The sequence below is a fragment of the Galeopterus variegatus genome, unplaced genomic scaffold (assembly GCF_000696425.1).
Source record: "Galeopterus variegatus unplaced genomic scaffold, G_variegatus-3.0.2 Scaffold3300, whole genome shotgun sequence".
NCBI lineage: Eukaryota > Metazoa > Chordata > Mammalia > Dermoptera > Cynocephalidae > Galeopterus > Galeopterus variegatus.
The window spans coordinates 135,058-148,826 of NW_007729411.1; the positions used below are offsets into that span (position 1 = coordinate 135,058).

Genomic DNA, 13,769 nt, shown 5'->3' on the forward strand with positions numbered 1-13,769 from the left:
CAAGCAAACAGATATGAGGTTGATGGGAGGGAGGGGGGAGGGAAGATTCAGTAAAGGGACACAAAAATCAATCACATTGTATATTGATAAAATAAAATTAAATTTAAAAAAAAGGACATATAAACTCTTTAAAGTGATTGTCCCTAGGGAAGAGAATTAAAAGTGAGTGTAATGTTCATAAGGTATACTTTAACATTTTACATGTACAGTATAGCCAACACTTACACAACACTTAGAATATGCCAGGCACTATTCTGAGTGATTTCAAGATATCATCACTTTTAACCATCAGAATGATGTGTACTGACATCAACACTATTTATTTTTTTCTTTTTCTTTTATTTTCTTTTATTTTTCTTTCTTAATTTTATTTTGTTGATATTCAATGAGGTTGATTATTGTGGCCCATTATCTAAACCCCCCTCCCTCCTCCCTCTCCCCCCTCCCACCCAACAATGTCCTTTCTGTTTGCTTGTCGTATCAACTTCAAGGAATTGTAGTTGTTAAGTCTCGCCCCACCCCGGGTTTTTTTTGTGTGTGTGTGTGTGTGAATTTATTTATTTTTAGCTCCCACCAATAAGTGAGAACATGTGGTATTTTTCTTTCTGTGCCTGACTTGTTTCACTTAATATAATTCTCTCAAGGTCCATCCACGTTGTTGCAAATGGCAGTATTTCATTCATTTTTATAGCTGAGTAGTATTCCATTGTGTAGATATACCACAATTTCCGTATCCACTCATCTGATGATGGACATTTGGGCTGGTTCCAACTCTTGGCTATTGTAAAGAGTGCTGCAATGAACATTGGGGAACAGGTATACCTTCGACTTGATGATTTCCATTCCTCTGGGTATATTCCCAGCAGTGGGATAGCTGGGTCATATGGCAGATCTATCTGCAATTGTTTAAGGAACCTCCATACCATTTTCCATAGAGGCTGCACCATTTTGCAGTCCCACCAACAATGTATGAGAGTTCCTTTTTCTCCGCAACCTCACCAGCATTTATTGTTCAGAGTCTTTTGGATTTTATCCATCCTAACTGGGGTGAGATGGTCATCAACACTATTCAAAGAGGAAGAAACTAAGGAAGAGAGAAACTTAAATATTTCACCTAAAGTCACCTAGTTAGTAAGTAGCAGAGCCAGATTTTGAATGTAGGCAATCTAGTTTCAGAGTCTGAGCTCTTAACCACTACACTATAATTAAATATTACAAAACAAATGATTAATGTATAATGGTATAATAAAAAATAACAAAAAAGGAGAAAGTATTTTCTTTTATTAGAACTCTATTCTTTTCCTTCTGTGAAGGTTAATTCTAGGTGTCAACTTGATTAGATGAAGGAATGCTGAGAAGCCTGGTAAACTATCTTTTTAGGGGTGTCCATCAGGGTGTTTCCAGCAGAGATTAGTATGATGGCCTGAGTGGACTGGGTGGGAAAGTCCCGCCCTCAATGTGGGTGGGAACCATCCAATCTGATGGGGGTCTGGAAAGAACAAAAGACAGAGAAAAAAAGGTGACGCTCTCTTTCTAAGCGCTTGAGCTGGGATACACTATTTTCTCCTGTCTGTACACAACAGAACTTGAGACTTCAGCTTTTGGGTTCCAGGACTTACACCAAGGACACCACTGGATTCCCTGGTTTTGAGGCCTTTGGACTTGGACTGAGCCACGCTACTGGCATCCAGTTTGCAGAGGGCCTATTGTGGGACCTTTCTTCACAATCACATGAGCTAATTCCCCTAATTCCTTCTCATATACTTATAACATATTCTGTTCATTCTGTCTCTCTGGAGAACCCTGAATAATATACCTTCGTAGCATGTATCACAATTTTTGGTTACATGTTTGGTTTACTTGTTTACTCTTTCTCCCTTGCTTGTTGTAAGTTCCCTGAGGGCAGGAACCATGCAAACTTTGCTTACCATTGTTTACCCAGCAACTTCCATAGTATATCAAATAACATAGGCACTTTATAAATATTTATTTAAAAAGTGAATAAATGAAATAATCCATTAGAAAATCAGGGGATTTCAGATAGTCACTGTGATATAGTTTAAAGCAAACTTATTTGGAATAATTTAATTAGCATTTGATTGTTACAGTTGCAAGGAAGAAAAAGATTATATTTATACTTTAAGTAGAATTACAGTTTATAGGTTATTTATAAAAAAGATTTATGAGTTTTTATACATGGCTCCCATTCTAGCACAACTTGTCGATAAGAGATGGAAAAATGACTGAAGTTTACTCTTTTACCACTATATGTACGAGAGAGGGTAAGAATCCAAAGGGATTGCTCTTTTGCACTCCACAGATGTGAGAGTGTTAGCAGATGGTAATGGGTACAAGAAACATCACTATGTGTACCTATTCTGGAAAATTATTTTGGTAACCTACGTAACAGAAGGTATTTCAGGTAAGGTCAGGGACAGACAATAGGGAAACTAGTTTTCACTGGCTACTAGAGAAGAGAATAATCATTGGGTTTAGGACTATGATTTTATGATATACTCAACTGGCTTAATCCAAAGTAAACCTCATGTCCTTGGTAGTTGTGCCTCTTGTAGTGCCCTAATTCATTCTGGGGAAACATCCAATTTGTGTCTTACAAAAGACTACCTTTTGGAACCCCTTCCCTACTGGCCTGAAAAAAAGCAAAACAAAACCAAAAAATCCCTAGCACTCCTCCAAGGCCACTTTTACCCTAATGGGTCACCATATACAGTGAAAACCCTTGTTTTGAGTCTGAAAGGATGACTGAAATCTCTTGTACAGGTACCCTTGTTACCCTCAATAACCTGGACTCCAGGATTATTGAGAGAATAAACTACAGCAGAGAGACTAATTGAGGGAAGAAAACAACAAAAACCAAAGCAAACAAAAAACCTGGGATATAAGATTTCACTAACATCTAGTAAGGAGTCAACAGGATTCTAAGATCTTAGAAGCCCTCTCACTCTAGCCTCCCTCTCACACATTTCTCCTTGCTTTGAAACTGAACAGCAAGTTTCTCTTAGTATTGAACACCTGGTCTGGCCAGAAGGGCACTAACATCATATGAAGCAGCTGTCATCTCTCCTTACTTTAAATCTAAGATGGGAAAGAAGCAGTTAGAGGCCATAAACCAAGTCCCTTCACCTTTAAAATATCCTTCCTACATTCTAAGCCATGGGTCTCTCTCTATACACATATATGTATATTTTATAGCCTCTTTCTTTAATAATGCTATAAACTATATAGGCCTTTCTTCTAGATTTTTCTTTCTATTATTAAAATACTTAAATGATAATTATATTTTGGTTTCATTTATCTTTGTACCTTTTCACCATCGCAGGATTGTAAAGATAGATCTTCATAAAGAGTCTTTCCTTCTCATGATAACCATAAAAAGGCCTGAAATATAAAAAAAAAAGATATTTCAAATTATTTTCATCAATCAGCGATGAAATATGCAACTTATTGCCCTAATTAGACTCAGCTGGCCTAATTCAGTCTTATCTTTAAATACTACCCCCAAAACCCAAAAAACTATTTTTAAAAACCAAGACCTTTCAATTAACCTTTCAATTAACATATGAAATGATGAAACATTTTAAAAAGTTTTAAAAACACCACTTTAAAAATAACTAGGGATGAAAAGAAACAACAAACCACTTACACCTTAATCTCTACAATCATTACCTTTATTAAAAAGTGGCTCTTTTTTCTTTAGTGTGACCATGTATGAGAGAAACAGACATTTCAGGCACTTTCTCCCACTTCCCACTTTTTCTGTCAAAAACTAAAGTTCTTTACCAACAAAGTCCTTTAATTAACAGCACTTATATGACTTTTCTTATTCTGCTCTATTTATTACTAATTTTGCAAGTTCACTAGGCAGAGACAATTTATATATTACATATTTGTACATATATATGTATGCATGTAATATACATAGGAATGTATGTATAGACACATAGCAACATTTCAGCAGTTGATATGAATGAGTCTTTAACACACATCTAAACCAAATGAAGCCTGTGCAAATTGTGTAGACAGGAACTTAAGACACTGAAAAAAACCATGGACTTATTTAAGGACCCTAATTATGTTGGGGCTGGATTTTTCTCAGGGCATCAGCTGGAATGAGGAAAGGGAAAAGCAAAAAACTACATGGCAGGGAGAGAAATCCTCAATGTAAGATAAAATAAACTGGCTCATGTCATTTCTGGAAGATCTGAAACTATACTAATATCTCTAATATACAGATCACCATTTTCATAGATGATGTAAGTAAAAACAATATATGAACAGGTATGAATGTGTACATGAAATAAACAGCTTTGTGTCTGCCTAGAGTTGTTCCGTAACTAAATGGTTAAATCTTTAACTGGTTAAATCTTTAGGTGTATAAACCCAGTCACTCTTCATTTAAAAAATATTGTCCCCTTATGATGGGCACCAGATAGAACCTACTCTCACTAGCAGACCACCTTTCTCTGTCATATCTGATAGCACAACGGACATCAAAGAAAGGAGTAATTATTTGGGTATATTTAAACGACTTTTTTTTTAAAATAGCTATTTCAAGCCTCTAGGTGAGAGCATGTGTATGATTGCTACAAAGTAATTTACATTAAAAAAAAATCCAACTAATTCCCAAGGTTTAAAAGGTTTCTCATGTTCCTCTTCCTCCTGTCTTATGTCATACCTTTTCCTCCAGCCATTCGAAACATTTCAGCCCTTTAACTTGATCACTCCTCAACCAGTCTGCCATTCCCTCTGCCTAGAAAGCTCTGTCCTGGACTTCTGCATGGCTTGCTTTCAATCTTCACTCAGACCTCTGCTTAGTTTATTCACCTCTTCAGAAAAGTCTTCTCTAACCATCATTCCCTATCTCTTACCCTTCATCTCTTTTACTTTTTTTTTGACATTTACTACTTCCTGTGTAGTTTGCTGCTGTTCATCCCATTCTGTCGCCATGAAGGAAGGGGTGAAAGAAAGACACGTTAAATGAATAATCTCTCTCTGATTGGCAAAATTCACCTCTATAGTCCTTCCTCCCCCTATGGTATTTATATATTTGTGTGTGTGTGCTTGTATTATTTATATATATATATATATATATATATATAAATTATATATATATATCTCTGCCTGGAGACATGGGTTATCTTTAGCCAGATAACTGAAAAACAAAACAAAATAATTAAATCTGCATTTGTGTGGTCCATGAAATCTTTGCTTTGCTTTGGTTTTGTTAACAATCTTTAAAGGTGTTAATAAACAATCTTTTACAATTAGAAGCTAAATATAAATCATATCTAACTATTAAACCTCTAAAAGTCTTTGTAAATTTGGGATTCTGTTTTCATATCTCTTGCCCCAAAATATAGCCTAGAAATTCTATACATTCAGTTTTCTCCTCCTTCTGGCCAAGACAGTCTCTACGTAATTTTACCCAACACTCTTACCTACCGCTATTGGCTTTAGTTGATTTCACCAACAGAATTTCTCACCAGGGAGAGTCTTTGGGGAAAACAGAGTAGAGTGAAGAAGAGTTTGAAAATAGATGTTTTTATGCTTAAAAAATGGTACCTTATAGCTTTAAATATATCAACACGAAGGAAAATAAGCACGGTTAGCGAAAAATCTCAGCTGATACAGATGGACTGAGAATTTCTTTATAGGAGATTCTCGAATTATGGTAGCTCAGTGGCAAGAACATGTCTACAGAATTCCATAGAATTCACTTGAAATGAGTAAGTATATAGGAGAGTTCTTGGAAACTATCAAGGATTTTTTTTTTTGTCCTTTTTGTGACCAGTAAGGGGATCGCAACCCTTGGCTTGGTGTCACATGCACCGCGCTCAGCCAGTGAGCACACCAGCCATCCTTATATAGGATCCAAACCTGCAGCGCCGCACTATCCTGAGTGCACCACGGGCTCGGCCCAGGATTTTAAAAAAATAAGAAATAAAGCTGATGATTATCTCTGACATAACTGATGCTGTAATAGGATGGGTGAACTTTCACCTCATTTATTTATTCAACCAAATAGTTATTGAGCCATTTCTACAAAGTGTCCAACACCATACGAAGTGCTAGAGATCTAATGATGAACAATACAAACACGGTCCTTTTTCTCATGGAGTTTTTATGCTAGTGGGAGAAATACATAAAAATTAAGTAAATAAAAATTAGAATAATTGCAAATACATCAAGTGTTAAAGGAAGCAAAGAATGGGCTGAGATACAGAATAATAAAAATACCCTACTTATTAAAAAACCCTATTTTAAGTGGGGTAGTCAAAGAAAACTCTGGAGAGGCTGGAGAAGGGTAGAACACCGAAGAAAAGGAAAGTGCATGTATAAAGAACAGGTGAAAAAGAGCTTCTCAATCAGAGGAACTGAAAGAAGACCAGCTTTTCTGGATGGAACATAAGTAAACAAAGTTACAGAAGTAGGCAGGGTTCAGATCACATAGGCTGTGGTTAGAAGTTCAAATTTTATCCTATGAATAATATGAAGCCATCCAAGGATTTTAAAAGGATCTAGTTTACAAGAAGACTGCTTTCACTGCTCTGGAATGAGACAAGAATAGATGAAGGGAATTCCATTAAAACAACACTGTGGTGGTCCAGAGAAAGCCTAGATAAAAGTGGAAGAAAGTAGATTTAAGGTCCCTACTTGGATTTCATACAAACATAAAAAAACTCAAAATGTTCCAGTATGAGTTCCAGATCTCTCCTGCCAGTCCGCTCCATCTGTACCTTCCATCCTATTAGCAGCACAAACTGAAAATTATGTAGTCATCCTTGACTCCTCTCTCATAACTCTCACCCAATCAGACAGTAAATCTTGCTGACCCTTTGAATAGATTCAGAAGCTTACCATTTCACACTACTGCCCTACTACTAACCTAGATCAAGCCATCAAATTTCCTCACCCAAAGTAATGAGAAACTTAATCTCTCTTTGCTTCTACCTTTGTCCCCCTACAATCTATCTTAACACAGATGTTAAAGTAAATCCTTTCAAGTCAGACCATGGTGGCTTGAAATTATGCAATAGCTCAGAGTAAAAGTTAAAAGTTCTTAGAATAGCCTACTGCAGTGATTCTCAAACTTTAGCATGTCTTAGAATCACCAGAAAGGCTTATTAAAACACAAAATGCTGGTCCCCATCGCTAGAGTTTCTGATTTGGTAGGACTAGGGTGGGACCCAAGAATGTATTTCTACCAACTTCCCAGGCATGTTAGTCCAAGTCCTCTGAGAAGTAAATGCCAAATGTGTGAGACATTTATTAGGAGAAATACCTGTGAGAGACAATATGGAGGAAGCCATAAGAGGCTGAGATAGCCACCAGACCTAGATATTGGTCTGATCCCAAGTGAAAGAGAGAGGGATGGAGGGAAGATCCATGGAAGTATCTTCCATTGCAATGTGATTCTAATTAAAGTACATCAAGGCTGTTGGGGAGTCCTCAAGATACTGTCTCAGATATCCAAATACAGGGAGTATAGTTGAACAACCACTCCAGGTACTGTACATTGAAATCCAATCCATCGCTTCATATGAACTGAAACTGCTTTCCATAGGCTACTCTTAGCTGATGACTGAGCTTGGCAAGGAATTTAAGGTGAAGCTAATGTTGGTGATACTAGAACCATTGGCCTACATGATCTCCATCCTCTCATATCTCTCTAGCATCATTTCATCCTACTCTTCTTTACTCCCTCCATTCTGACCACTGGACCTCCATGCTGTTCCTATTCCCTTACCTCCTTCAAGTCTTTGCTCAAATGTCATTTACCTTGTCAATAAGACCTTCCCTGATTACCCTATCTAAAACTGCCACTAGTCTACTTCCCCACCCCACACTACCTATCCTTCTTATTTAGCTCTACATTTTTTCTTCTACAGCACTAATTATCATGTAGCAAATAAATAAATTTATTTCATGTTATATGTATCATTACCTGTTTCCCACTACTAGTAACCTCCATGGGGGGGCAGGGATTTTTGTTTTGTTCAGCAATGTATCCCATGTGCCTAGAACAGTGCCTGGCTCATAGAAGGTGCTCAATAGATATTTGCTGAATGAATTACATTAGTTTCTACAGTTCTAGTAATAAGAAAAATGAAAAAGTTTAAAACAAAACCCACTGTTGGACATCTATCTTTCATTGCAATAAAAATTTACTGAAAAAGTTATAGCAAGAAATTCACCACAGTTCCATTAGACTAAAGACTAAAAGTAAAAGAAATATGAACAGAGTATATTCCAATTGGATATGTTTTTCTCTATTAGAAGAGCAACAGAAATAAAGATAAATAGAAATTTTAAAAGATATTATCATATACTTACATTCCGGATACTAATGACACTTTGAACACATGCTGAGCAGTAGAAGATGGATTGCCTAAAGCCACATTAAGTGCTCTGTCGATACTGAATGCCATCTGAGAAAGATAGCTTTCTGGCTGCTGTCCATAACCATCGTATGGCACATAGAGGTAAGGAAAGATGCCATGTAGATGAAGACATGTCTTCTGACCTAAAATGTAACACATTATAAAGTTTAGTATTGAGACGTATTTTAACAATACAAAGCTCAGAATACAAGTCACTTAAATGTTCTAATGGCAATACAGCTTATCTAAGGTAAGAGCTGTAGAAAATTAACCCATAGTTAAAGTTACCTGTATTAACTACATTTTACAACAGAACATTTGGAAGCATTTTGTAAACATAAGCACAGGAGTATTATTTAAATATTAATTTTGGTGAAAACATATTTGACTACTTTACTCTCACAATCCCACTAGTTTTACATACTTCACTGTATCACCATATCATACCACTTAGCACAGTGCTATGAAGTTTACAAAAATTCCCTGAAAATTTACTAAATAAATCAGTGAATGCTTGTCTTGGCATTAATGTTTTTAAACAAGAGACTTTTCCAAGGAGAGACAGCTCTGGGAGAAAGGAGAGGGTAAAAGCAATTCTAGTGTGTAGAATTTTACTATTACGGGTGGGGAGGAGGATAAAAATAAAATTTTGCTATTAGGGAAAAACCCCTAAAGATTAATTGTCTGTAATGTACTTTTGGATATATAAATTTTATGTTTGGTGGAGTGGGACAGGGAGAGACATAATAAGAGGGGGGAACCACCCCCCAAAACAAGCACGCACACTTCTCAGAATGCCAGTCTATCAGCTGAGGTGCAGAAGGGGTGAACGGTACTGACTTGCCAACAAACAATCCAGCACAGTGACGACTAAGAAATATGAGTGAGAACCCACAAAAGAAGTGCCACAGAAATAGTAACATATCCACGACAAGGTTAAGTAAAAACAGCAGCAACAAAAAGCAGATGCACCATTACTCTCATGAATCTGGCAGGTCTGTATGGAAGCGGTTCATGTCCTCAGCGCACTGTCCCTAGATCCCCTTGGGTACATGCCATTTGTCTAATTCAAACAGAGAGGAGAAACAGCAGTGATGAAAGAAGACATGCATTTTTCTCATGCTGTCACACACTATCACTGTGCCGCTCCTGCTAGCACAATCCTCAAACTCCTTCCTCACATCTTATCCCTGTTCTGCTTCACTGGGCCTTTTCTCTTGGTAAGAAAGTAGCTATCTGTTTGATTACCATTTCCCATTTATGATTTAGAATGATTTATATAAAATACATAGAAAATAGTTCTACATTCTGTTGATATCTTCTGTTTATACTTTTTATAGGGAATAATATTAGCTTGTCTTATTCTTGAGGGATAGTTATAACATAATTAACAAATATATCTGGAAGTTATTACATAAACTATAGCAAAATTGGAAATATCAGGCACATAATGGAATAAGAGTTGTATCCCCAGACTGCAATATTCTGAATTGAACTGCCAACCATCATGCTTTTGAAGAATTGCAAATTGTATTGCTGTTATATCAACTTGTTTCTATTTTTAGAAGCAGTATGCTACTATTTTTAAAGGAAAAAAATATATATTTTCAGTTAAAAGTTCTTTGGCCTTTTCATTTCTAAATACAACCCGGTATTATTTCCTAAATATTGTAGTTTTTTAATTCTTCAACTAGGGAACATTCAAATTGTAGTAATAAATTTTAAGAAAATATTTTTAATCAATTTACTGATGATTTACTTGAATGCTTTTTAAACATTTCAAGAATAAAGACTATAAGCAATACCCTTCTGGACATAAACTACAATTTGATTAAGAGCAACTAGTATGCTAAACTATGGGGGAGAGAGGTGGGCAGACAGAGAAGTATTCCCTCTTAAACTGACAAATAAATTCAAGACCAGTTATTACAGAATTGTAGTGTAATAACATATTTTACATGATATCTTGTAAGTTCTTAAGATATTACCTTTAAAGTCAATATATGTTAATGATGGAATTTTGGGTAAAGTTTACAAGAAACAATTATAAAATTTGATTTCTACTAATAATTTATGTGCAGAGTAGAGTGTTCACAAAGTGTCTTAAAAATAATTTTATATTCACTTTTCATATCTCCTGGGAAGTAGGGACCAGAGAAATTCTTTCTATTTATAGGCTTTGGAATTACAACAATTTTGGGGTACATGACTTAGGAAAAAGGAAGAAATGATTTATTTAGCAGGCACTGGGCTAAGTGCTTTACATATATTTATTTCTAAAACTTAGTACCACCTGGCAAGTATCACGAAACTTAACTTTCCCAAAGTCACATAGCTATTAAGAAATTGAATCAGGAATTGAAAACTGATCAATGATATATAAAACCAATGCTCTTTCCATTAAATCATGCTAGTTCAATTTTTAAAAAAGTTAATGTTGGCTTCCTTAATCCTTAATTACTCAGTTCTTATTTTGTATTGTAATTGCATGATATATAAAACCAATGCTCTTTCCATTAAATCATGCTAGTTCAATTTTTTAAAAAGTTAATGTTGGCTTCCTTAATCCTTAATTACTCAGTTCTTATTTTGTATTGTAATTGCCTATTTCCTTATCTGACTCTCCCATTTGATGGCAGATTCTTGGGGAGCTGATACTGTGTTCAAATGAACATTATATCCCCAGGACTCAACACAAAACCCTAATATGTGTTTAATAAAACATCTATTAAAAGAACAAAAGAAGCCTCAGCAAAATAAAATAGTTGCTTAAGTAGAAAGGAATGGTGTGAAAACTTTTGAATCTGAAGAAACAAATGCATGAAAACAGAAGGCTGTAATACAATTAACGGAACTACCATCAGGGTTATAGGAGGACATGGATATATGGGATTGGGAACAGTGCCCAGCTTATTGCACTTTCCTACCCTGAATGACCTGAAGTCCCATTCAAAGCTGTAGTCATTACCTGAACACAGATGTACCTCTCTCTGGTTCTCTTGCAGCTAGGGATGGCTCAGTACCTTACCACCCTTCCTCAAGAATAACCTCCTAAAGAACCACAACACAAGGAATTCTTGGCATAGCACTAATAGATCTAATATAGGACAAGTATCATAAAAGAGAAAATGATGAGAAACAAGCAAAATAAACTCAAAAGTTAAATAATGAAAGAGAAATGTGTAAAAATGAATATGAGAGTCAATTTCTTTTTGGCAACAGTATGTCTTTTATTATTGTAAAATTTGTAGTTCTGTAATAGCATTGCTCAATATTGAGAAGATACAGACCATTTCTATTTATTTCCCTCCACCAGGTCTACCCCACACTGTGTGGAGCCACATAGTTGTAAAGTACCTTAGAGATAGTTTACTCCAACCCCCATCAGTTAGGATTACGTTCAGCTGTGGAAAAACACCCTAAAATCAGTGCTTTAGCATTAAAATGAGCAGCCTCTCTCTCATAAAAGAAATCCAGAGGTTATTAGCTGATAGTAGCGATCCAGCTCTTTTCAACATCTAGTTAGTGGCCTAGTTAAGATGAACTTGTGACTTCAGTCCAGAGACTTTTCCACTATATTACAAGGAGTTCCACATACAGGACTCTTTAAAGAATGTTTTTACAAAATTAGAGAAAGTTATGGTATTTTGAAACCTTTAAATTAAATGATTTGAGTTCATAAAGGATTTAGGAAGTTAGCTATTTCTAGGTAACATGTGGATCAAAACATCCCTACCCCCCCAATTTTATTAAAATACAAATGACAAATAAAAACTGTATATATTTATGGTGTGCAGTGTGATGTTTTGACTTATGTATACATTGTGAAATGATTACCACAATTAAGCTAACTAACATATTCATCACCTCACATAGTTACCTTTTTTCGGTGTGGTGAGAATATTTGAGATCTCTTCTCTTAGCAATTTTCAAGTATAAAATACATTATTATTAACTACAGTCACTATGCAGTACAACAGACCTCCAGAACTTATTCATCCTACCTTACTGAAACTTTGTATACTTTAATCAACATCTCCCCATTCCTTCCCTCCCACAAAAGCCCACTTTTATCATGTCAAACTGAATTTAGGCAACAAATCCAGTAGGGATGAAGATCTTTTTTGGGAAAATAAGCCTATGTACACAGATTTCAAAAATTAAGAGTCTGAATTTTCCAATTTGACTGATGTTGCCTAATTAGAAGCTGCAAAAAAGTTTCAGGAATGTTCCATCAACACTTGTCACAGAGTATAACTGCTGGTTTTTAAAGACACCAAGGCAAAACTTTGTGGAATTGGCTTTGTTTTAAGTAGTCTTTACAACTATGTGTAAGCAGATGCCTCTTTAATAGTGAGTATATGTGCCCTGAATCTCACCTTTCACAGAAACCAGAATTATACTAAACATTAAGGCCTCTGTATCCCAACATTTCTGATGTTGTTTTCCCATATTTTGTTATGTATTTTAAGTGCCTAGATTTGGTCTCTAAATTGTGCATCTAAAATCTTGTTAGCCTATTTACAGCAAAATTATTTGTATTTTTGTAGATCTGTTTTCAATAAACAAAAAGACTAACATACCATTCCTCTAATTCAGGGGTTGGCAAACTTTTTCTGTAAAGTGCCAGATAGTTAAGTATTTTAGGCATTACGGGCCATACTGTCTCTGATACAACTACATAACACTGCTGTTACAGCATGAAAGCAGCCATAGACAATACTGAAGAGAATGGACATGACCATATTACAATAAAATTTCATTTATAAAAACAGGCAAGAAGAGAGATTTGGCTCAAGGATAGTAGTTTGCCAATTTCTGCTCTAATTGATTAGACTTCATCATCACCTGGAATGGAAAAGTTTAATGTCTCCCCACCCCCCCACCTTAAATAATGCTAGTTAAGAGCACTGTAGGAGAATGAATAAGAATTTCATAATTTGCAAACCCCATATCCCAAATCTCAAACCCAACCTATACAAAGTTTTAACAAACCTCTACAGAGCTATAAAACAGAAAAACTTGGTATTTGAGTAGAATAATTTGTGTTTGTTAAGTTTTTCATATTTTGTTCTTCTGGGAATATCTCAAATTTTATGTCACTATCATTAACTCAATCTGTTTCCCTCCAGTCTTTCTTTGCTTTCTTTCTGTCTTTCTAATCTTTCACTCCATCATTCTTTCTGCATTTCCACAAAATGAACTAAACTTAACTCCTCAGTCATAGTAGAAAGCAAGTGTTAAATTACCTATTCTTGGCCGGCCCGGTGGCGCACTGGATAAGTACGCCGCTTGTGAAGCGCGGCGGTGCTCCCGCCCGAGGGTTCGGATCCCACATACAGACCGGTTCCCGCTCACTGGCTGAGC

At 35.8% G+C, this 13,769-nt stretch overlaps 1 protein-coding gene across 1 annotated transcript in view; it reads right to left on the minus strand.

The window, feature by feature from the left end:
* REV3L (REV3-like, polymerase (DNA directed), zeta, catalytic subunit) overlaps positions 1-8,460 on the minus strand; it is a 110,181-nt gene extending 101,721 nt beyond the window's left edge. The window contains exons 1-2 of the mRNA XM_008584529.1: positions 8,356-8,460; positions 3,325-3,399 (exon numbers count right to left, since the gene is read on the minus strand). Coding sequence (XP_008582751.1) covers positions 3,325-3,399; positions 8,356-8,450 — 170 coding nt within the window. The 5' untranslated portion in view covers positions 8,451-8,460. The remainder of the gene's footprint in view (positions 1-3,324; positions 3,400-8,355) is intronic.
* Positions 8,461-13,769: the final 5,309 nt, after the last annotated feature.